Source organism: Lactuca virosa, chromosome 4 (genome assembly GCF_052849685.1).
Source record: "Lactuca virosa cultivar CGN04683 chromosome 4, Lactuca_virosa_CGN04683_v6, whole genome shotgun sequence".
Lineage (NCBI taxonomy): Eukaryota > Viridiplantae > Streptophyta > Magnoliopsida > Asterales > Asteraceae > Lactuca > Lactuca virosa.
In genome coordinates, this window is record NC_136429.1 from 405465201 (window position 1) to 405489012 (window position 23812).

General features: G+C 38.0%; 2 protein-coding genes and 1 non-coding gene across 4 annotated transcripts; all 3 read left to right on the forward strand.

Annotated features, from left to right (window-relative positions):
- Positions 1-3152: 3152 nt before the first annotated feature.
- LOC145108883 (zinc finger CCCH domain-containing protein 44-like) lies at positions 3153-9495 on the forward strand. The gene is made up of 10 exons (XM_079045969.1): positions 3153-3790; positions 3990-4069; positions 4375-4562; positions 4634-5513; positions 6210-6337; positions 6619-6678; positions 6791-6841; positions 7120-7190; positions 7296-7447; positions 7614-9495. The coding sequence occupies exons 1-10, from the start codon at positions 3471-3473 to the stop codon at positions 9308-9310; spliced, it is 3627 nt and encodes a 1208-aa protein (XP_078902095.1). The 5' UTR covers positions 3153-3470; the 3' UTR covers positions 9311-9495.
- Positions 9496-13581: 4086 nt separating this feature from the next.
- Positions 13582-13654, forward strand: TRNAK-CUU (transfer RNA lysine (anticodon CUU)). The gene has a single exon. It is a non-coding gene; the product is annotated as a tRNA-Lys (tRNA).
- On the forward strand, positions 13614-15921 carry LOC145108884 (protein FMP32, mitochondrial-like). Of its 2 annotated transcripts, none has more exons than XM_079045971.1 (8): positions 13614-13719; positions 13793-14087; positions 14233-14364; positions 14453-14512; positions 14628-14704; positions 15406-15462; positions 15564-15630; positions 15716-15921. In XM_079045971.1, exons 2-8 carry the CDS (start codon positions 13872-13874, stop codon positions 15833-15835), a joined length of 729 nt encoding a protein of 242 aa, XP_078902097.1. In that variant the 5' UTR covers positions 13614-13719; positions 13793-13871; the 3' UTR covers positions 15836-15921. The 2 variants fall into 2 exon arrangements, with proteins under 2 accessions (XP_078902097.1, XP_078902096.1); XM_079045970.1 differs by having other exon boundaries at positions 13629-13719; positions 13781-14087.
- Positions 15922-23812: the final 7891 nt, after the last annotated feature.

Here is a 23812-nt window from a genome sequence, read left to right on the forward strand (position 1 = left end):
TCAGACTAACGATGATTAAAAATCAAACGTTAATTAAGTTCAAAACGGAAAAATCTAGATAGAAGCACATAAAGAAAATCATATTTGAAAATAATCACATAAAAGTACCAGTCTATGCAGAACTGAAAACTAGGGTTTAGCCAGACATTGCTAAAAACAAAACAAAACTAAATAAAAGGAACATTTACTGATAAATCTAGATAAACTAAATGTGTGAGATGATGCATAGCTTCAGATCTCCAGAAGTCGCTGAAAGGTATCAGAAATCGCCTTTATAAGTGATTTTCGTCGCTTGGAATCGTCTAACCTTCTAATCTGATGATGAGGGTCGTATTTATATGGAAGACGGAAGCTTCTAGAGAAAGAAACCGAAAAATGCAATCGTAGAAAAGGAATTGCGATCGTAGAAAATGTGATAAATTCCAGAAATGCCCTTAAATGATGTAGGATGTTGTTTATGCACTTTCTGAGGTTTTTAGGAAAAAAAATGTGATCGCAGAAAGGCCATATGCTATCGCAGATTTGACAATTTCTTCCAGAGCCGTGTTTAAATGAAGTACGATGCCAAATCTAAAGTTTCTGGAGATGCGTGACAGAAATGCGATCGCAGATATAGGAATTGTGATCGTAGATTTTGCTCTTTTTCTTCAGATGGCTTCCAGATGACTTATTTCGGTCCTACAAAACTTCATGGCATTTATGCGATCACAAAAAGGAGAATTATGATCGTAGATACTGATTTCTTGCTCGTTTCGGACACGACTGTTTAGTTTAAGCACTCCTTGTTATTCCTTAGCATCATTCTTCAGTTCCAGCTCCATTTAAGCTCCAAACATGCATCCAACTGCTCCTAAAATACTGCTCTACTCGAACTATCTGAAAATGACACAAAAACGCTAACAATACAGAAATTCTGATAAAAAACATGAGTTGAACATTATTTAAACAAATGACATGCAAATGTCCAAAATATGGTGCTAAATGCTAATAAAAACTAGCCTAAAAGATGCATAAAATTGCATCTATCAGTGTTCATAAATATTGGAATAGATAACTACTTTTTGGACAATGACAACTCACATAAAATATTAGTCTCCGGCATTTTCATCCGAGTTGCTATCGAACTAAGAAGTAGATATAAATTCATAAATGTTTGTTATTGTTGTTATATTCTCTACCATCGCTTAAATTTACTCACATTTTACCGATTGTTTGTTGGTCATTATGTTAAATTCTAACTTGTTTCCAAACCATAAGTAATAATTGGGCAAGAAAGCTAGATTCCGCACAACTAGTCATTTAGACTGAGCTTCTATAGTTCGAGATTCTTGCAAACAACGATCCAAATTAACTTGGTATCGTAGATTGTTTTAAGAACCAAACAGAAAGACAATTTCCATACACTAATTTATGTTTACAATATAAGCTTTCATGTTTTCCTAGTTAGAAATATTGTCAAACTAGAGTAAACACATGGTTTTCACTTGCTACAACCTTTGAGCATTATGCAAATAGATTTTTTTATAAATTTGCCGATAATAATTAGAAACGACATCTTTCTTTTTGTTTTGAAAAAAATCAAATGTTTCATTTAGAGTTTAATATTAAAATCAACAAATAAAAAGAATTATGAACCAAAAGAAAATTTGGTTTAAAGGAAAAAAATATGAGTGTTTTTTTGGGCAAAAGATGTTAGACATTTTTTTTTAGAAAATGTTTTTTTTTCTTTTTTTTAATGTATAAAATTTGAAAATAACCGGTTAATTTGATTGCCAAATAAATAAAGTACAAGATGTTTTTAGGATAAAAATAAGGGAAGTTGACTTATCATGGTAATTATCTTTTTGTGTTGTTTACTTTTGAATAACTTTTTTTTATAAACATCTAGGTAACAAACTTGTTGACAGTGTTTACATACAATTATTATGAGTGACTGTAGCAAGTTACAACCGATTGTAATGATCATATGTGAACACTTCCAACAATTTCGTAACCTTGACGTGTATAAAAAAATATGAACAAAACGAATAGGTAATTATCCTGATAAGTCAATTTCCATTGTTTTTAGTTTACTTTCTAATTTTGGTTTGGTATAAAATTTAACATAAATGGTAAATATTTCTAAAACCACATCATTTTGGTAAATATATTTTTTTAAATACACTAATTTGGTAAAAAAAACTCAAATTTTGACGGAGAAAAAACACATCGTCATTTTATTGAATTTTATTGTTTAAGATATTAAACATAAAAATTAAAATTTACAATGTACACGTGCAAAAATTAAGAATATAGGCTGACATATTAACTCGACAATAAATATGACAATCACCATCTACGTGACACCAACTGTTCACACCGACAATTGTGTCAGCGGAAACACTTTAGACGTAGATGATGATTGACATATTTATTGTCGAGTTATGCCAACATGTATTCTCAATTTTTGGACGTGTACGTAGTAAATTTTAATTTTTATATTTAATATCTTAAACAATAAAAATTTATAAAATGACGATGTGTTTTTTTCTCTGTCAAATTTGAAGGGTTTATTTATTTATTTTTTTACCAAAGTGTATTTTAAAAAAATATTTACCAAAATGGTGTGGTTTTAAAAATATTTACAATTTAGGTTAAATTTTATATCAAATAAAAATTAGAAGGTAAAATAAAAATAAGAGAAATTGACTTATCAAGGTAATTACTTTTTCGTTTTGTTTATATTTAGGTATTTTTTTATACATATCTAAGTAACAAACTTGTTAGGATTGTTCATATATAACCATTATGACCGGTTGTAACAAATTACAACCGGTCATAATAGTCATATGTAAACACTTCCAACAAATTCGTTACTTAAACGTGTAAAAAAAGAGTTAACAAAATATAAACAAAACAATGATGTAATTACCCTGATAACTCAACTTTCCTAAAAATAAGTTGAAGTTAGTAAAGAAAACAAAAAACTCATAAAGAAGGTATTTTTTGTATCAAGTATCAACCCTTTTTCAAAAGATATATTTTAGGTATTTTATGTATCAAGTATCAACCCTTTTTCAAAAGATATATTTTTGTGTGGAATGGGGTATATTTGTTGCCAAAAGAAACATAAAAAAAAACTAAATCACGTGTCGCCAAGTATAAGAGAGAATCCACAAAACCACAAGAGCCGCGTTCAACGCCCTCTCTTTCGTGCAGCACTGTAGTGTTGCCGAAAGCTAAAGCTAAAACTCCACCCAACACTACCCCTGATCATCCCCTTTCTCTACCTATAGAAACGACGACGTACCGGTCAAACAACACGCACTTCTCTCCTGCATTTCTGTCTCTGTGAAATGATACCCTGTAGGTTGTACGATTCAACAGCTACTCAAATTGGGAAACCTAGGGTTTGTTAATTTGTTTCCATAATTGGTCATCATGAACTGACTTATAAGTTTTGAGCTTAATTCGGTTGATTCGTTAACTCGATGGAAGTTCGAAATTCGGAAGCTGAGAGTCATAGCTCTGACCAGAGTCAACCGATTCAGGAAACGGAAGGCGATGATGGGTCGAAGATGGCTGGAGGTCCGGTCGATGTTGTTGGTGCTGTCGAATGTGCCGATGAAGGTGGGGGAGTGGAGGTTGAGTTAGGTAATGGAAGCGGGGGAGCTGAATTGGTGAAGAAGAAGCGAGGCCGGCCACCTAGGGCTCAGGCGAAATCGCCGCCTACTAAGATGAATAAAGAAGTGGACGAAGATGTTTGCTTTATCTGCTTCGATGGTGGGAGTCTCGTGCTCTGCGATCGCCGGTTTGTGTTAATTTTTTTTCTTCTTAATTGTTGGATTTTGACAATCGATGTGTATTTGTTTGGATTTTAATTGAACTTCATGCGAATGTTACTTCCATTAAGTTCTTAATGCTAGGTGTCGGATATAGTAAGAGCTATATTTCTGCACATCGATGAACTGGTGAATAACATGATTTCTTCTTTTTGTTTTTTGTTGTAGAGGATGCCCGAAGGCATACCATCCGGCTTGTGTCAAGCGTGATGAAGCATTTTTTCAATCCAAAGCTAGATGGAATTGTGGTATGTCTCTTTTCCTGATATACCTCTTTTCTCCCTTTCTGAATTCATTTCTTGATTTGTGGATGTTGTGCCTATAAATAAAATATATATTTTTATGCATCTTGCTATAACCCCATAGAATTCTGATTATCTGATTGCTTAGTCATGTGAAACAAGGGTTTTTCTTTCAAAACAGATGTGTTAGAACTTAGCATATGGGGTTCTACTGAATGAAATCACCCACAATGATCTGTATATTGTCTTTTCAACTCTATAATTGTGAACAGAAGTTGAGTAAGTTGCAATGGTGTTGAAATGAATTTCAGGTTGGCATATATGTAGTATATGCCAGAAGGCAGCCCATAATATGTGCTATACTTGTACATATTCATTGTGCAAAGGATGCATTAAAAAAGCTGATTATGTATGTGTCAGAGGTGATAAAGGCTTTTGCACAGTTTGCATGAAAACAATCATGCTGATTGAAAACAATGGACAAGAAAAGGATGAGAAGGTATGCAGCATCATATCTCCATAATACTGCTAAAATGGGTTAAATTCAAGAATTACCATTTTTTTTTTCAGGCTCAGGTGGATTTTGATGACAAAACTAGTTGGGAGTATCTTTTCAAGGTGTATTGGATCTATTTAAAAGGGAAATTATCTTTGACTCTTGATGAGCTTACTCAAGCTACAAATCCATGGAAACGAGCTAATACAACAACCCCTTTAGTTATCCCATCAACATGTGTACACAATGGGGACAATGATCTTAAAAGCATTAAACCAGAGATTTCCCCTCAAAACCTTGAGACAAGTGAATCTAAAAGACAAAAGACAGATGAACACATCCAAAAGGAAACTGTAATTACGAAAAAACCGGGTGCTAACGAAAGCAAGGAATGGGCAACTAAAGAGCTATTAGATTTTGTTGCACATATGAAGAATGGTGATACATCATTGTTATCTCAGTTTGATGTTCAAGAACTTATGTTAGAGTACATAAAAAGAAATAATCTGCGGGACCCACGAAAGAAAAGTCAAATAATATGCGATTCAAGGCTAAAGATTCTTTTCGGGAAACCGCGTGTTGGTCATTTTGAAATGTTAAAGCTTTTGGAGTTTCATTTTTTCATAAATGAAGATCTCCCAAAGAACACAATCAAGAATATTGGAAGACAAGTTGACCCTGATTGGAATCTTGAAAATATGGTGACATTGGGTAAAGATAAGAAAAGGAGAAATCACAAGAAGAGCGAAGACCGGGTCCCACAAAATAATTTGGATGAATATGCTGCCATTGATGTCCATAATATGAACTTAATATACCTTCGCCGTAAATTGATGGAGAATCTTATTGACAATAGTGAAGAGTTTCGTGTAAAAGTTGTTGGATCAATTGTGAGAATAAGAATATCTGGTAGTGATCAGAAGTATGATATGTACAGACTTGTCCAAGTTGTAGGTATTGTACCAGATAGATAGTAGATAGATAATACGGGTACTATTGTAAATAGTACCAGTACAATAGTACCTACCACAGTACTTGTACTTGGTACAATAGTACTTACCACAGTACTTGTACTTGGTACAATAGCACTAGTGCTATTGTACCAGATAGATAGATAGTATTTACAATAGTACTAGTGCTATTGTACCAAATAGACAAATAGATAGATAGTATTTACAATAGCACTAGTGCTATTGTAAATAGTACCAGTACAGTAGTAGTTACCACAATACTAGTACTTGGTACAATAACACTAGTGCTGTTATACCAGATAGATAGATAGTACCGGTATTATTGTAAATACAATAATACCGGTACAATAATACTTACCAGAGTACTAGTATTTGGTACAATAGCATTAGTACTAGTATTTGGTACAATAGCATTAGTACTGTACCAGTTACACTATACTACTGACACTGTGCTGGCATGGCACAGTATTGGTACTATATTGTTCAAGTTTTTTTGTTCTACCTGAAAAGGTGGGACGTAGACTGACATTTGATTAATTGTTTGTGCAAAAGACGTAAATGCCCCTGTCATTTTCATCATCGAAAGTAACCTTAGAAAACTTGTCTAGTCTGGTGTAACAAGCACAGGCTTAGGCTTATGCTAGATGTAGCACCTAAAAGTTATGATTGATGTTTGCAGGTACAAGTAAGGCAGATGCACCATATAAGATTGGCAATAAATCTGTAGATATTTTGCTTGAAGTATTAAATTTAGACAAGAAGGAGACTGTATCAATTGATACAATTTCAAATCAAGATCTGTCTGAGGTAACCAATGTTTTTATTTTCTTATATTAACTAGCAAACATACCACATGAATAATATTTAGGTTACACTGCTTTTTTTGTGATGAGAATGACGAGGGTATTCACGTCTTTTGCACAATAGAGAGATCAAAGCAAGTTTGTCCTTCCTACCTTTTCAGGTGGGACAAAAAGCTGCAATTTTTGTCTCATTGACATCAGTCTTAGTACAATGCACAACAAATGCAGTACAACCTGTTATGTCTTGTCCTGTCTTATGGGCTTCTTTTTTTTTTTTTTTTTTAGGATGAATGCAGACGTTTGCGGCAAAGTGTAAGATGTGGGCTTGTGAAGCGGTTTACTGTAGTAAGTCTGCATTTCCATTTTTACCCTCGATCTTGATCCAAAGTTGTGTGTTTTTTTTACTACTTGGTTTCTTTGCTTTTTTTTTTAAATGCTAATTTTGTTCTTGCTTTAGGGTGACATACAGGACAAGGCAGTGTCCCTCCAATCTGCAAGGCTCAATGATGTGAGTAGTTTTGGCTTTAAATGCATTAAATAGCAATGTGCTTTCCTTCATTTGTTTCTTATAGCATCACACTTTCTTCCTATTTCATCATTGTACTTTGAAAAATCTACCAAATTATAACAATGTCATTAAAATACACAACAACTTTTATTGTTGTAATCGGGTAGATTATTCAAAGTACAATGCCAAAAAAAAACTGAAAGTACAATGCTATAATTTGGGTAGGGTTTTTCATAAGACAACACCTTGACCATTTTACCCTTCTTTCTGTAATCAAGTTGATGGAAGCAGAGGCATTGCGGCTCAATAATCTTCGTGATCGAGCAAGTGAGAAAGGGCATAAAAAGGAATATCCTTTAATAAAAGATATTGTTTAATTGTTATGTATTTATTTCTTTCATGGAATTAATTTCCTGATAATTTTAAATTTTGAATATTCCTTGACAAATTTCACTCTAAGAGAATATGTGGAGAAACTTCAACTTCTAAAAACACCCGAAGAACGTGAACGCAGATTAAGGGAAATTCCTGAGGTTCATTCTGATCCAAAAATGAATCCTGATTATGAAACTGATGACACTGAGGAACATATCAACAACGAACATGGTTGGTTTTGTCCTTTTCCAAATGGCTTAAATGCAAGAAATAGCAACCTACTTTCATTTTTTCTTATTAATACATTCCAAATATCTTTTCATTGCTAAAAGTACATTGCTATTTCTTCCATTTAGCATTTTACTTCGTTCCTAACTATTGGTGTGTATCTCTACAGTACAACAGCTGAAGCCGAAGCATTCCACAATTAATCACAAGAACACAAACTCTCCTAAAAAACAACCTGAGTTTATAAATAATGTCAGTAGTAGCCCATTGAAAAACAAGCCACTAAGGCACCTAACCATTAAACCCGAACAGGGTTCGACCCATGGGTCAAGTGGTTCGGTTAGACCACAAACCAAGGTCACGTCCAACGGTTCAACCATCACCAACCGGACCCACGCCACGTCATCATCACTCAACACACCAACTTCCATTGATGGTGATATGGAGAAAGTATGGCATTATCGTGACCCAAGTGGAAAAATTCAAGGACCATTTTGTAAAATACAATTACAGAAATGGAGTACGACTGGTTACTTTCCGGTTGATATGAGGATATGGATGAAAAACGAGGAAGAGTCTTTACTCTTGAATGAAGTGTTATTAAAAGAGGAATCGCAAATTCCGACGGAGAAAGTCGGAATCGGAATCGAGGGTCTCACGGTCCGTATTCCAATTCCATCATCCACCGTTCAGATTCCGAAGTCAATACAACCCGATCTCGCTAGCCCTACACCAATCGAAAACAATTCCACGGATAAAGTCGGAATTGGAATTGAGAGTCTCACGGTTCGTATTCAGATTCCATCAGCCGCCGTAAAGTCATCAGGACCCGTTCTCGCTAGTCCTACACCGGTGGAAAAGGAAAACAATTCCGTTGTCAAACATGTTTCTACGGTTTACGATAGTTCAAATGTCGGCCTGGTGGATTTACCGAGTCCGACTCCGAAGACGAGAAACGAAGACGAAAAAGTGGCCGGAATCGGAATCAGAATCGGAATCGGAATCCCGGTTCAAGATGCTGGGAACCGGAATCCCGCTAATTGGAGTAATGGTGGTGGAGCGGAAGTTCCGAAAACGGGCAGCGAATGGAGCGGGTATTCTCCTACTTCCGGCGGTGGATCGGTGGCGGAAGTGGGCGCCGGCGGTGATCATGGTGGTTTGCCTTTGCCATTGACGCCATGGCAAGGTGTCCGTGAGACGATTGAGTTTAGTACATTGGCGGAGGAATCAGTTTCCGATTTGTTAGCGGAAGTTGATGCAATGGAATCACAAAATGGTTTCCCTTCACCTACTTCAAGAAGGAACAATTTTGTTGAGGATTTGTTCAATGGATCCTTTGAAGATTTCAGTCCCACCCCTAGAACAGATACACAGCTACCTTTCCAGTCCTCCACCACCACCACCACCGCCGCCGCCACCGCCAGTTTACAACCTCTGCCTTTCAAATGGCCCGACATACCGGAACAAACCGTATCCAAAAACACAATAGATTTAAATAATTCCACGAAAGTTGAAGCTAACGAGAGCCGGAAACCATCACCATCACCACCGCCACCACCACCACAACCATCACCACCACCGCCACAACCAAGACCGGGTCAAGAAATGGCGACCCGGGTCAACCCGTATATGAACGTGGGGTGGGACCCACACCAACGAATGTATAGTCCGAGGGAAAGAAGTTATAAGGTTGAGGATATGGGGTATAATAGGAATGGGAAGCCGGCTTGGGGGCGGCAGGGGTCGTTTGGTGGCGGCAGTGGTGGTGGTTATCAGAGACCGCCGCCAAAAGGGAAGCGGGTTTGTAAGTTTTATGAAAGCGGGCGGTGTAATAAGGGAGCTTCGTGCAACTATTGGCACCCGTGAGGTGGTTTTGGAGGCATTTTATTTATATTGTTGATCATTAATTATGTATAACCCATATATATTAAATATAATATAAATGTATAAAGGATGTGTCTGCTACGATATGTAGTTGTAGTAGGTCATATGATTTAATTGACTGAGAATACATCAGTCGTCATTCTAATACAAATTTTCCTCTTAGAATATACTCGTTAGTATGTTACTCGTATTTCCGATTGGATCAAATAGCTTAACTAATGTTTTTGATATTTGTATTGGAATTGTCTAATCATGTTGTCTTGATTTCAAACAACAATACTAAGTTCCATAAGAATGTGAAAAAAAAGGTAATGATGTAGGTAATCCACTACAAACCACTTGAGATTATAAGATAAAAAAGGAAAACAAAAGGAATTCTAGTGCAAAGTGATTATGTATCGATAGACAGGAAATTGAACGTGTTGAATGGATTAGAGAGGGTTGGGATCCACTACAAAGTACAAACCACTTGAGATTCGAATATTTTGAGTGAGATTATGAGAATAACAAACTTTTATTCTCATTTGCATCGAGTGATAGGACGAAAAAAATTAGGAAAAAAAAATTTGAAATTTGTTTCTTCTTTTTCTTTTCTGTTTAGTAAAAAAAGACATAATTATATAGTTTAGTACAAAATCCAGTTAATATTTTGATAAAATTTGTCATGCTTGGTGCATGTCTTGTTGGGTTTTTAAGGGTTAGTACAAAAAGTATTCATATAAGTATAAACAAATAACTACGGAAGTAATAACCATCTTTATCGCTTCGTATTGTCTAAAGATTAAAGAAGCCGTTAAAATATGATATATTAGTCATATATTGTCGTAACAACTGGAATCTATTTTTAGTAAAAAAATGCTTCTAAATTGTCAATCCAAAAAAAGGTATAAGATAAATGGAAGAATGAGAGAGAGAAAAAAAATTGCTTACATTGATGAATATCAACTAAAGAAAAAAAAACGTATGTATGACATGTTAACTCATAATGAAAAACAAACTATTGTGTGTGAATAATTAGAAAAAAAATACAACTGAAACTTAAGCGACGCAATAACACCACATAAATACTGTAAGACTAATTCAAGGGATAGTCCAGTGAACCGCATAAGGGAATTAATCAACCATATGGAGTTGTAATCGAATTATTTACATCAATGGACACTTCATATTTAGGGTTGGATGCCACAAAAAAAAAAGCCAAAGCCGTATTCCTTTAATGTTTCACACAAACACGAGCAAGATCCGAGTGTTACAGTAATAGGTTTTCTTCGTCGTGCATCTATAATCGTTAATGGAGTCCCTACCAAAGAATTTAACATCACGAGAGGGGTCCAACAAGGAGACCCGCTATCTCCTTTCCTCTTCATTATAGCAATGAAGGGTTTAAATGTTGCACTCAAATCCGCGGAAGAAAAAGGTATATTCAAAGGCGTCAGTGTTCCTAACGGTGGACCATCACTCTCTCGTCTCTTATATGCAGACGACACACTATTCCTTGGAGAATGGACAAGATCAAACCTCAAAAATCTCGCTCGCATTCTTAATTGCTTCCACGTCTCTTCCGGTTTAAGGGTCAATTTCCATAAGTCCAAGGTATTCGGAATTGGTGCTACATTGCAGGAAACGACAAGCTGGGCAAACATTCTTGGATGCGATGCTGGAAGTCTTCCTTTTACATATCTAGGGGTGCCGGTGGGCGCCAACATGAATCGAATAAAGAACTGGGACCCAATGATAACAAAATTCCAAGCCAAGCTATCAACATGGAAAGCTAAATCATTGTCTTTTGGCGGTCGTTTAACCCTCATAAAATCTGTGCTAGGTAGCTTGCCTACATACTATCTGTCCATCTTTACTGCTCCTATTGGTGTTGTTGAGAAGCTCGAGAAATTACGAAGGAAATTTCTAAGGGGGTGGTAATGAGGAAAACAGGCAAATTCATTGGGTTTCTTGGGACAAGGTGATTGCCTCCTCTAAAGAAGACGGAGGACTTGGCGTTGGTTCGATTAGAACTCTTAACATTGGCTTAATTGTTAAATGGTGGTGGAATTTTAAAAAGAACCCATCGGCCCTGTGGAGTCGTGTTGTGACTGCTATACACAACCTGGAAGGCAAGCCTAGTTTTTACCTATCAAATAAAACCATTACAGGTGTATGGAATAACATTGCTAATGTAAAAACTGAGCTCCAAAAGTACAACATTCAACCCAATGAAAATTTCAAACATGTAATGAGATCAGGTGAAAAAACATCATTTTGGAACGACACTTGGAGCGGGCCTGTAACTTTCAGATCCAAATTTCCAGATTTATATGCAATTGAACCCAACAAGAATTGTACCGTGGCCCAAAAGATTACATACAACACAAATGGTTGGCAATGGAGCTCGTGTCCTCTTTCATTGGGGTTAGCACATGACCTTAGCTTGCTATACAGTGACATCATATCCAGCCCAGTAAGACCTGGGGAGGATCATTGGATTTGTAATTTAGCAGTGGATCGTAAGTACATTGTGGAACTGCTTCGTCACAAATTGGACCAACATACACATCCGGGTTCGAACACCTTGGTCATTTGGTGCAAACAAGTCCAAATCAAGGTTCTAACGTTTATTTGGAGGGCAACCATGGGTCGAATCCCCACAACCACGACGTTAATGTGTCGTGGTATAACCTTGTCTTCCTCATCGTGTGGTTTCTGTATTAGTGATGATGAACAAGCTGATCATCTACTAGTCACATGTCCATTTGCAGCCTATTTGCGAGAGAAGATCTTTAAATGGTGTGATATAACCTTACCCCCTTAATTACAGGAGTTACCGACTTAGTTCAATTTGCTGCCAATTGGAGAAGGTGTCCGAAGAAAAGAAGAAGATTCATTGTTATATGTTACGGTCTACTCTGGGGGATTTGGAAATTCAGGAATGACAGGATATTCCAAGGCAATTTCACAACACTAAACGGTGGAGTGGAATACATCAAGTCAATGACGTTTCTTTGGATGAAGCATAGAGATTCTGGAGTTAGATATAATTGGGATGAGTGGAGTTCCTTTCCTTTTTCTGTGTTGTAATTAACTCTCTCTACGTTTGTTTGTTTCCTTTTTTGCCACTGCTTAGCTTCTTGCTCGGCTGGGGTTCTAATATAATTTATGGTCGTTTCCAAAAAAAAATCTATCTAGCTCACAACATATGTGTTTAGCGCCTCATAAAGAATTTTGTCCAAAAGGAATGAGGCATATCTATGTTCATTATTACACTTAAATACCACTTAAATAACGAACTTTAGAATTCTAACCTGACATTATCATGCTATTCTTTTAACAACAATAAAATTCTAAATATTTACACTTCTAATTGAGAGTTAGAAGAAAATTACAAATGTGATTTCAACCAATTAGTCCAAATTACATTTTTTTTAAATCTATGCTTAAAGCATGAAAACAAAATTAAAAAATGTTATAAAAAATTGTCCTTCCGAATTGTGAAGAAATAAGAATCGAACACAACATTATTTGTAAACCTCCAGAACATCACGTAGTAAGCATCACCACCTCAAGTCGTTTCATGTTCTCACATGTCATCCGAACATCATCTATCTAAGAAAGTCATTCATGAATATTCAACATAATGAAAAATTGAATATCACACCACTGCTGCGCTATTCCCCAAATCGCAAAAGCTACCCCACATGTAAATATGTATATGATTTTATAGAAAAATCACAACTAACCTGCAAGATTTTCCTTGCGAAACATGTTCATTAAAAAAGCCAAAAAACAAGGGTCGGTGTGCTCAAATGTATCTTCCAAACCGGTCATATAAGTTGTCATCAATTCATTACAGGTGTTGAAACAGTCAACTTTGAAGTAAATTCAACAAAGTGACCGTGGGGTTGTCAATTAGAGTGCTTTGCTGGCCCACTCAAAATTTTAACCAAGTCGTTATGTTCAACGTATTAAAACTAAAAATAGTTTTTTTTAGATCAAAAAATATACATCCTTACTATTTTACTCATAAACTACATATATCATATTTAAGGAGACTTTAACCCTTATCAATGTTTGAGTGGCATTTTCATTAATACTTGCTACCGGTAGACTATAGTTAAATAATTAATATATATTTTCTAAACAATAAACAATTTTAAACTATATTTTGCAATATGATTATTATAACCTTAAATAAATAATACACTCGTCCATATATATAAACATCGTGTATATTAATACAACACCAAACAATATTTCATCAAGCCCGTCTAGCTCAGTTGGTAGAGCGCAAGGCTCTTAACCTTGTGGTCGTGGGTTCGAGCCCCACGGTGGGCGATTACTTTTTTTTCGTCGCCTCTCCCGTCCAACGCCGATTTCTTAGTTCTCAGCGCCAGAAACGTGTACGGAAATGGATTTATTTCCAGTTTTTTTTCATTTTAACTTTTCAATCACTTTTTTCAGATTGATTTCCAGTTCTAGTTGATCCACGACCACGATCTTCAACAAATTATCAGAGAGAAAGTTACAAATTTAGTTCCCAAATTCGATACTAATGGCCGCTTATGCGGCTTTCCTTCGTGCCGGAATCAAATCGAGATCGGTTCAGGCAACCAACACATCGCTGTTGCAAGGCGGTTTCATCTCCACAAATACACTTTCATCTTCATCTCATTTCTATCCGACTTTTAGCAGATTTGATTGCAGACAAGTTTCTCAACAACCTCAATCTAATGGAAAGCGCCTGTTTCTCGTCGATACCCTAGCCCTAGTAAGCCACTTTCTCGTCTCGAGTCTCGACACCTTCAATTAATTCAAAACTGCTATTAATTAGATGAAAAAGCTTGCTTCTTTATCCGTTCTAAATTGAAATTTCGGTAGACGTGAATGTGTGATTGTTTGAGATGAATTATTAGGTGAGGAGATTAGAGGGCGAAGGTGTGCCTTCAAAGCAAGCTGAAGCAATTACGTCTGCCATCATCGAGGTTTTGAATGACAGTTTGGAAAATGTTGCTCAATCCTTCGTCTCCAAGGGTGAAATGGAAAGGGTTTGTTTCTAATCTCAATGAAATTAATTATATCTTTCAAAAAAAAAATTTGGTTGAACTCTAATGTTGTATCTGCATTTTGCTGTAGATTGAGATGATTCAAGATGGTAATTTGGGGAAATTCAAGTCTCGAGTGCAAAACTCTCAGGTAATCACATTCCTAGATCAATATCATCCTTTTCTTGATTTGTTGTTTTGATAATGTAATTCTTCATATGAACATGTTTTACTAATTACCTCAATTATTCTTGTCACTGTTATAGGAAAACCATTTTTCATTATTGCAACGTGAAACAGAAAAACTTCAAAGCGATATAGAGAAGATGCGCAGTGAGTTAAAGTAAAGCTAACAACCATCCATTAATTTAATCTGATTTATCAAATTAAATGAAAAAATTGTAGGAAATAGCAATACATTTTATTCTTTTTACCAATATACACAATGCACTTTATTCCTTTTACGAATATACAATATGTTTTGTAGTTCTTATGAAACAAGTGTATAGAATGAAATCAGAGTATGAATTGAATCAAGAACACAAAACGTAAATATAATCTGTTTGGTTCTTTATTGCTTCTGAAAGAGTACACGAGATAAAAGAGTAAAGTGTTTCAAGGTTCACAAAAAAAAAAAAAATTACTCTAACTCCTATACCTACCCCTATTTATAGGAGTTATCAGAAGCACACAAAAAATACATAAATGCTAAGACACTTAAGCTTCGAACTCTAAAATGCCCTTATGAAATACATACATTCGAATACATGAATACGGACTTCGAAACTAGACATGACAAAAGATGCTTCGACATCTCACAACACATTTCTAACTCTACATGTTTTACCCATAATAGAAATGTATTATATTTCTTTACTCATAATAGCATTTTACGTTCACTTTTTTCAAGATAATAACATGTAACCCATTAACTTGTAAATATAATTAAACTTTTTACTGATAATAACAATTCACATAATACTATAAAAGCAACTCACTTAATATATTTTTTTACTGATAGTAGCAATTCATTTTGTGATATAGGTATGAAATTGACAAAGTAACTGCAGGCCAGCGTCTGGATTTGAATCTTGAAAGGGGGTAATAATGACAAATCTGTTGTTTTTAATTTTTTGTTTCTTATTAATATCAAGAGAACTTATTAACCTTAATGTGATATTACCAATACTCGACGAATACAGGAGAATTAGAGATGAACTATCAAATCAAAATCAAGAAACATCCAACCTCACAAACAAACTTGATAATGTGAGTATACATCACTTTCGTTCATTAAGAGCCCTATATAACCTTGAGTTGTGGGCTATGTTTTTAAAATTGTTATTTGGATCAGGAAATCCATTCATTAAGAGCGCATCTGGAAGCTGCAAAATACGATGTGATAAAGTACTGTATAGGTACTCTTGTCTCCATTTCTGCTGTTGGTTTAGCTGTTCTCCGAATACTTATGTGAACACTAATGTTGCCCATAACTTTTTTCCAGAAAACATGTTACATTTTGTTTTTATCATTTATCTATAAAATAATGTGTTTTAGAAACATTTGTTTTATGTGTTTTTATGTTTATATTGGTTGCTAAACGTTAATTTGCCGACTATATATAAAAAAAGTAAAAAAGTTGATGAGTATATTAGTTTATTAGATGTTAACTTATCGAACATTTTAGATTCACAAAAATCTATACTTAGAATCACTTTACATCATAATAATATAAAATGTACATCAACTATGCCATGGTCAGAAACTCACTCCTCGTACCAATGAACAAAAAGTAATGGTGTGAGCAAAAAGGACAATTTACGCAAGTTTTGGAAATCATAGGGACTATGTTTGTCAAAAAAAAAATAGCAAGGGTTGAGTTTGTGACGTTTGATAAAACCACAGGGACCACTTATGTAATTTTGTCTAAATATCATGAAATCTAGGGCTGTAAACGAACCGAACGAACACGAACGGGGCTTGTTCATGTTCGTTCGTTTAAGTTAGCTGAACAAATAAACGAACACGAACGGATAAACGAACGAGTTTTCTTGTTCATGTTCGTTCGTTTAACAAATTACATTGTTCATGTTCGTTCGTTTATGTTCGTGAACATGCTAAACGAACATAAACAAACGAACATAAATGAACAAAGATAAAAAAAACATAATTGAAGATATATGAACATAAATGAACATATAATACACCAATGTAATCAAACACAATTAAGCATATGTGAACATAAAATGAACTTATATGAACGAACATAAACGAACAATATAAACGAACGTTAACGAACATAATTGAACGAACGAGACCATTGTTCATGTTCGTTCGTTTAACTAAACGAACGATAATTTGTGTTCATGTTTGTTCGTTTATTAAATAAACGAACATAAACGAACTTCCCGCCGAACGGTTCACGAACTGTTCGCTGAACGTTCAGTTCGTTTACAGCTCTAATGAAATCAAGTGTGGCGCACTAAACAAACCTAGATGTGATGTGGTCGTTAATTTGTTGTAGACTTGTGGTTCTTAAGTTTGAGATGTGGATGTGGTCGCTATTGTTGTAGTTCTTGTTTTTTCCTTTCTAGCAAACAATTTACCTCTTAACTAGTAAAAAGGTAGTCACTACCGAGGAGCCTTGCGTAATAAAAAGTAATGGGAGGATAAGACAATATGATCCTTTTTCTATCCTTATCCTTATGTCTATCTAGCTCCACTCTTTTTGCGACACTGAACCTCGATGGAATTGAATGAGATGGATCCCCTTCAAATCTTGACTATTCTTGAAAAATCCCAAGTAACAACGCTATTGGGGTTACCGGAACACCAAAGCTCTACCAAAATTATGAAACCATTTCCATAGATTATAATCATTCAATATCCATGAATTCTAGCAAAGAATTAAACGAAGATATTGAGATCGGTGTGTGCCTTGAGGGTACCGAGATGGTGGCTTTTGTTCGTCTCTTTAATCATGGATTGGAAGCCTATAATTAGATTAAGGAATTTATCTTAGTTGTTTCTATTTTTTTTTTTGTTAAATTTTGGTTAATTTTGTTTGCATCTAAACCATGGTTCACCGGCTACCAGTTTTAATCAAAGAATATGGTCATGAGATGTTGTGTGGCACAATTTTGAAATGGGCTGCTTTGTATCATTGTCAAAGACTGAGTCTTCTTCCATGAACCTCATAATATCATTGAGCCACAGTGGACCGGTTGGAAACCATTATATTTATTTATTATATTTATTTTTATTTTTATTTTTATTTTTGTGTTTGGATCTTGAAGAATAACATGAGTTTACTTTATAAATTTATAATTTGATAGGCATGAACTGAAACTATTCAAATATTAGCGTAAATTATATGCATCAAATTATACGATATTAATATTCTGTTGTAATAATAAAGTGAATTTTTATTCATGTTTATTGTAAAGGGCAAGCCACATTAACCCGCCCAATGCACCTAACATGGGATAAATCACAGAGCACTAACAATATTCTGGACGGACAATGTTCGAATTTTGAATTTTCTTTATGGAATTTTGCAGCTCAACTGCTAGCCTCCCATAATGTTTACTATAAGGGTAGAGGGATGGTAGGGGTTTTAATCGTTTTGGTAAGGTTCATGGGATCAGATGCGATATAGGGATGAGTTTAATGGGTGACATGTTTTTTTTATTGACATTTTAATTCACAGTCAAATGGTGATCAAAATACCAGTAGGACAAGTGTAACACCCTGTTTCGAGTTGTTTCATAATTCGGAGCCGTGGTCCGAAGATCAAGTGTCATAAGGATTTGGGCTTTGGGAATGAGAGGTTCAGACTCATTTGGATGTGGCTAATGTAGATTGTGTGATCCAAGAGTTCGGTTTTGCTTTGGAGTCAAAGAGTAAAATGGGAAGTGGTGTTTCAAACTTCTTGTCGAATAAAAGATTCTAGTTCGATGCGTTTTAAGTCAAAATTATTTAGATAGGATTGTAGAGCTCCTCAATACCTTCCGGGGATATAAGGATCATCGAAAATGGAGTTAGAATGAAGAAGTTATGGCCGTTTGAAGTTTTGAGGATTTTAGACTAAGCCGCGTACGCTGGGCGTACGTGGCGTGTACATTGGGCGTAAGCCATTAAGCGAGTTAGGGCGGAGGCAGCGTACGCCGGGCGTACGAGGGAGTACGTCGGGCGTACGCGAGCAGACGTCAAACCCTAATTTTTAAGGGTTTACCCCTATTTAAACACATTATCACACCCTTGGAGCTCCTATAATCAACCTCCAGTCCCTTTAAGCTCTAATATCGAACCCTAGCACTGAGATTGAAGATCTTGGAGAAAGAAGGTCATTGAAGAAGGTGGTGTTGCATGTAAGCTTGTGGATCCAGAAACTCCTTCACTTTGTGCATCTTTTGAAGGTATAAAGCCCATGCCTTGCTCATATTCCTTCTAGATCACATTTAATGGTCATTTATGAGTTCTTTGTCCCAAAGTTTGTATCTTTGTGAGTTGGAGCACTCCATAGCTTATTATCTGTCCTTTTAGGTGTTTTAGGATGCTTTGGTTCATAAAAATGGTTGTTTGATTGTTTCCTTTGGTCCATGCATGAGTTAAGTGACCTTGAACGTTGTGAAAGTTAGGGTTTTTGTAACACTGTAAATTTTCAAACAAAATTTTCATTTAAAATTCACTTTAATCTCATTAACACAGTCACAAAACCCCCAAAAATATCGAGTTATCAAAAACACATGTTCATAAATTGTTTAAAACACAATCCAGGATCCTCCAAAACATATCTCCAACTCGTGTGTGTATAATCAAGTCGGTGCCATCCCGTGATTCTAAGAAGTACCTGAAACACATAACACATAACACGGTAAACACGAAGCTTAGTGAGTTCCCCAAAATACCACACATATCTCATTAGGTTCTCATAGCTATGCTCAAGTAAGACCCTCCGGTCAATGTGTTTCAGTGGGACCCTCTGGTCCCACAACTCGGGTGGACCCTCTGGTCCTAACTCAGTAAGCTCAGAATAATACACAACATAAATCAGAAAGACATAATGCAGGATATCACAATACTCAATATAAACACATAAGACCCTCCGGTCACACAAAGATTACCACTCTAGGTAAGTATAGTGAGAAGACTCACCTCGTAAGCAAGTAAGCTATAACCTCGTACACGAATCTCGAACTAGCCTCCGCCTAACACATAGGATAATTATCTCTAATTAACACTTAAATCACGACTCTAAATAAACTAAGTCATTTTCTCTCTCAAACTCTTGAAATGGGTAAAAGACCATTTTACCCCTCCATGGTCCCCATAATCTCTGTCTTGACCAAACCTTAAAGTCAACAGAAGTCAACACTCGAGTCAACAGTCCATGTTGACCCGACTCGCCGAGTGCATCTATGTGACTCGTCGATTTCCCTCGATTCCTCTGAAATGACGCGAAAACCCAACTTAACTCGTCGAGTTGTCTCGTCAACTCGCCGAGTTACCCATGTCCAGACTCATCGGGGAAAACCCTAGCCGACTCGTCGAGTCAGCTCATTGACTCGGCGAGTCCATTCAGTCTATTTCCTCATTCAGATGTTTTAAGGCATATCTATAGCCCCAAATTCTAGATCTAGCCTCCCAAGGCTTGAATGTCACGTAAAGCTGCAAGCTTTACGTTCATGCATGGCATATTTGACTCATAATGCCAATACAAACTCCAACAAGGGTTAGATGCACAAAATCTAGACTCTAGCTCAATAAAGCTCGGATCTTTGGGCTCTCCAGTCCTCCTACAGTCCAGATCTGAGGTTTCAACCTCATGATATGCTCAAATAACTCATTGTCAAAGGATGGATGGGAGAAAACCCTAAAAACCTCCCTAAACTAAGATCTCGCAGAGGAAAGGTCAAGATAGGAGCTTTTTACCTTTGCACTGAAGCTAATCACTGAAGAACTCTGGATCTACAACCCCTCCTTGATCAAACACGCCAAGCTCTCCAAATCTCCTTCCAAGGATGCACAAAACCACTCAATTTAACCTCTCTCTCTCTCTCTCTCTCTCTCCCAAATCAATCTGATCGATTAGGGCTTCACAAAAGGGAGTTGGGTGGATGGTGAGGCGGAAATGAGGGCTTAAGGCCCTTTAAATAGGACACAAGCCCGAAAGATTAATGTTTCCACTCACAGCGCCAACTCGCCGAGTTGGTTGAAAAATTGACGTGGCCAATTTGTCTCTACTCGACGAGTTGGGGCACCTACTCGTCGAGTTGCTCACTTAACTCATAATTAAATATTATAAATATTATACCTGGGAGTCGGGATGTTACAGTTCTCCCCCACTGGAATCAGACTTCGCCCTCGAAGTCATGCTCTGGAAATAACTCTGGATACTTCTCGCGCATCTCGGACTCTGGCTCCCAAGTCCACTCGGATCCCTTACGATGTTGCCACTGGAACTGAACCAGGGGCACCTCTTTATTCCTCAAAACTTTCACTTTCCGATCCAATATCGCTATCGGCCTCTCAATGTAATTCATGCTCGCATCTACATGAATGTCCTCTAACGGTACCACCGCCGTCTCATCGGCTAAGCACTTCCTCAACTGAGACACGTGGAAGGTGTTATGAATCTGGCTTAACTCTGCAGGTAGCTCCAATCGGTAAGCTACCTTACCCACTCTGGCGGTCACTCTGAAATGACCAATGTATCTAGGGCCCAACTTGCCCCGTTTCCTGAATCGGATCACCTCTTTCCATGGGGATACCTTCAGGAGGACAAAATCTCCTACCTGGAACTCTAGCTCAGATCGTCGCCGGTCTGCGTAACTCTTCTGGCGACTCTGAGCTGTCGGTAACCTCTGTCTAACCTGTTGAATCTGCTCAATCGTCTTGAGCACTATCTCAATGCCACTCATCACTCTCTGCCCTACCTCTCCCCAACAGATGGGAGTCCAACATCTCCTCCCATATAAGAGCTCAAAGGGAGGCATACCAATACTGGAATGGGAGGCATACCAATACAGGTTTCCGAGTTTGAGACGGATAGTCCGTGTATATGGTGCACCAGACTCCATACAGATACTGGCGCCAGATCTTGAGGGCGAACACCACCGCCCCCAGCTCCAAATCGTGGGTGGGATACCTCGTCTCATGAGGCTTCAACTGCCTCGATGTATATGCTATCACATGCCCCCTCTGCATCAACACCGCACCCAACCCTGATATAGATGCATCACAGTAGACTACAAAGTCCTCCACTCCCTCGGGAAGGGCTAACACTGGAGATTCGCACAATCTCTGGCGAAGAGTCTCGAATGAGGCCTGCTGCTCGGGCCCCCAGGCAAAAGTGACACCCTTCCGGGTCAATATGGTGAGAGGAACAACGATCTTGGAGAAATCTCTGATAAATCTCCGATAGTAGCCGACCAAACCCAGAAAACTCCTGATCTCGGACGGGGATCTCGACACCTCCCATCTCATAACTGCCTCAATCTTGGCCGGGTCGACCAATATCCCATTTTGATTAACGAGATGCCCCAGGAACTGGATCTCTCGTAACCAGAAATCACACTTGGAGAATTTGGCATAATGCCTCTCAGCCCTCAATACTCCAAGAATCTCTCGCAGATGCTCCTCGTGCTGCTCTCTGGACCTCGACTACACCAGAATATCGTCGATGAACACGATCACCGATTGATCCAACATGGGCCTATACACCCGGTTCATGAGATCCATGAACGTTGCCGGTGCGTTGGTGATCCCGAAAGGCATCACCACGAACTCGTAATGCCTATAACGAGTTCTGAAGGTCGTCTTCTGGATATCCTCCTCGCAAACTCTCATCTGATGATATCCAGATCTCAAATCAATCTTGGAGAACCAAGATGCTCCCTGCAACTGATCGAATAAATTGGCGATCCTCGATAGTGGATAACGGTTCTTGACCGTCAGCTTGTTCAACTCCCGGTAATCGATGCACATCCGGTGTGAACCATCCTTCTTCTTAACAAAAAGGATAGGTGCTCCCCACGACGAGCTACTCGGTCTGATGAAACCCTTCCCCAGCAGCTCCTGGAGCTGTGAGGATAACTCCTGCATATCTGGTGGCGCAAGGCGATAAGGTGCCTTGGCAATAGGCGCCGCACCAGGAACCAAATCAATCCGGAACTCCACCTGACTCTCGGGAGGCACACCCAGAAACTCCTCGGGAAAAACATCCGGAAACTCACACACTATCAGAACCTCAGAGATAGAACTCGGCCTCTCTGTAGCAACCCGTGTATCCATAATGTATGCCAAAAAGCCCATAGAACCCTGTTGTAGACTCTGTCTCGCTCTGGCAGCAGAGCAGGAAGTTGATCCAGATCTGGTACCCTCGCCATACACCATAAGCACTCCCCCATTAGGGTCTCGTATGGTCACCATTTGACGCTCACAGTCGATCATAACTCCAAACCGACTCAACCAGTCCATGCCCACTATGATACAGACATCACCCATCGCGATAGGTACTAGGTCTATCGGGAACTCAACACCAAAAATCTCTAGTACACATCCTCGGAACACATCAGTAGTGAAAACCACATGCTCTTCGGCTATAGAAACCCTCAGAGGTCGACTCAACGCCTCACGTCGGATACTGATGTGACGACTAAAAGCTAAAGAACCGAAGGATCGACTCGCACCCGAGTCAAATAACACCAAAGCAGGTACATAACTCACAAGAAAAGTACCTATATACAACACATAATAAGCACACCAAATCTCAAAATAAAATAAATAAGGAAATACGTACCATCCACGACATCAGGTGTTGCGCGGACCTCCTCCGTTTTCAGCTGAAAATCTCTCCCACGAGCCCTCGGAGCCTCAGCCTTCACCGGCCAACTATCAGTAGCACGCAAATCAGCAGGAGTGGAACCCTGGGCTGATCCCTGAATGAGCTGAGGGCACTCGGCCTTCCGATGGCCAGTCTGGTTGCAGTGAAAGCAAACTGCAAACCCCTTGGGGCAATCCTTCGCCATGTGCCCTCCTTGCCACATTTGTAGCAATCCATGCCCGACAAGATCCCTCGTGACTCTTGCCACACTTGCCACAAGTGCGGCCCTTCTGGCCCCTAACTCTCACATCAGCGAGCTTTTCCCGCTTCGTCGCCGGCTGCGACTGTGTCAGTCTCCGGTCCCTCCCCTAGGACTCCCCCTCCTCCCTAGCCTGTAACTCTAGCTCAATCTCCCTCCGTCGGGCATTGGTCTGCAACTCGCCCAATGTCCGATAAGACGAGTTCGCCACACACTCCCGTATATCCCTCCTCAGAATACTCAGATAACGACTCACACGTACCTGCTCAGTAGACATGTGCTCAGGGAAAAACAGCGCCCTCTCATGGAACATCCTCGAAATCTCAGTCATAGTTTCTGTCTTCTGCTTGAGAGACAGAAACTCC

What these genes read in the sequence shown, in the direction of transcription:
- LOC145108883 (XM_079045969.1), top strand. Translation starts at nt 3,471, where the DNA reads ATGGAAGTTCGAAATTCGGAAGCTGAGAGTCATAGCTCTGACCAGAGT. An exon ending in GAGAAAGGGCATAAAAAGGA is followed by an intron (nt 7,191 to 7,295) that starts ATATCCTTTAAT and finishes GACAAATTTCAC; the next exon opens with TCTAAGAGAATATGTGGAGA. An exon ending in ACATATCAACAACGAACATG is followed by an intron (nt 7,448 to 7,613) that starts GTTGGTTTTGTC and finishes GTATCTCTACAG; the next exon opens with TACAACAGCTGAAGCCGAAG.
- LOC145108884 (XM_079045971.1), top strand. Translation starts at nt 13,872, where the DNA reads ATGGCCGCTTATGCGGCTTTCCTTCGTGCCGGAATCAAATCGAGATCG. An exon ending in TCGTCGATACCCTAGCCCTA is followed by an intron (nt 14,088 to 14,232) that starts GTAAGCCACTTT and finishes ATGAATTATTAG; the next exon opens with GTGAGGAGATTAGAGGGCGA. An exon ending in CTCGAGTGCAAAACTCTCAG is followed by an intron (nt 14,513 to 14,627) that starts GTAATCACATTC and finishes TCACTGTTATAG; the next exon opens with GAAAACCATTTTTCATTATT.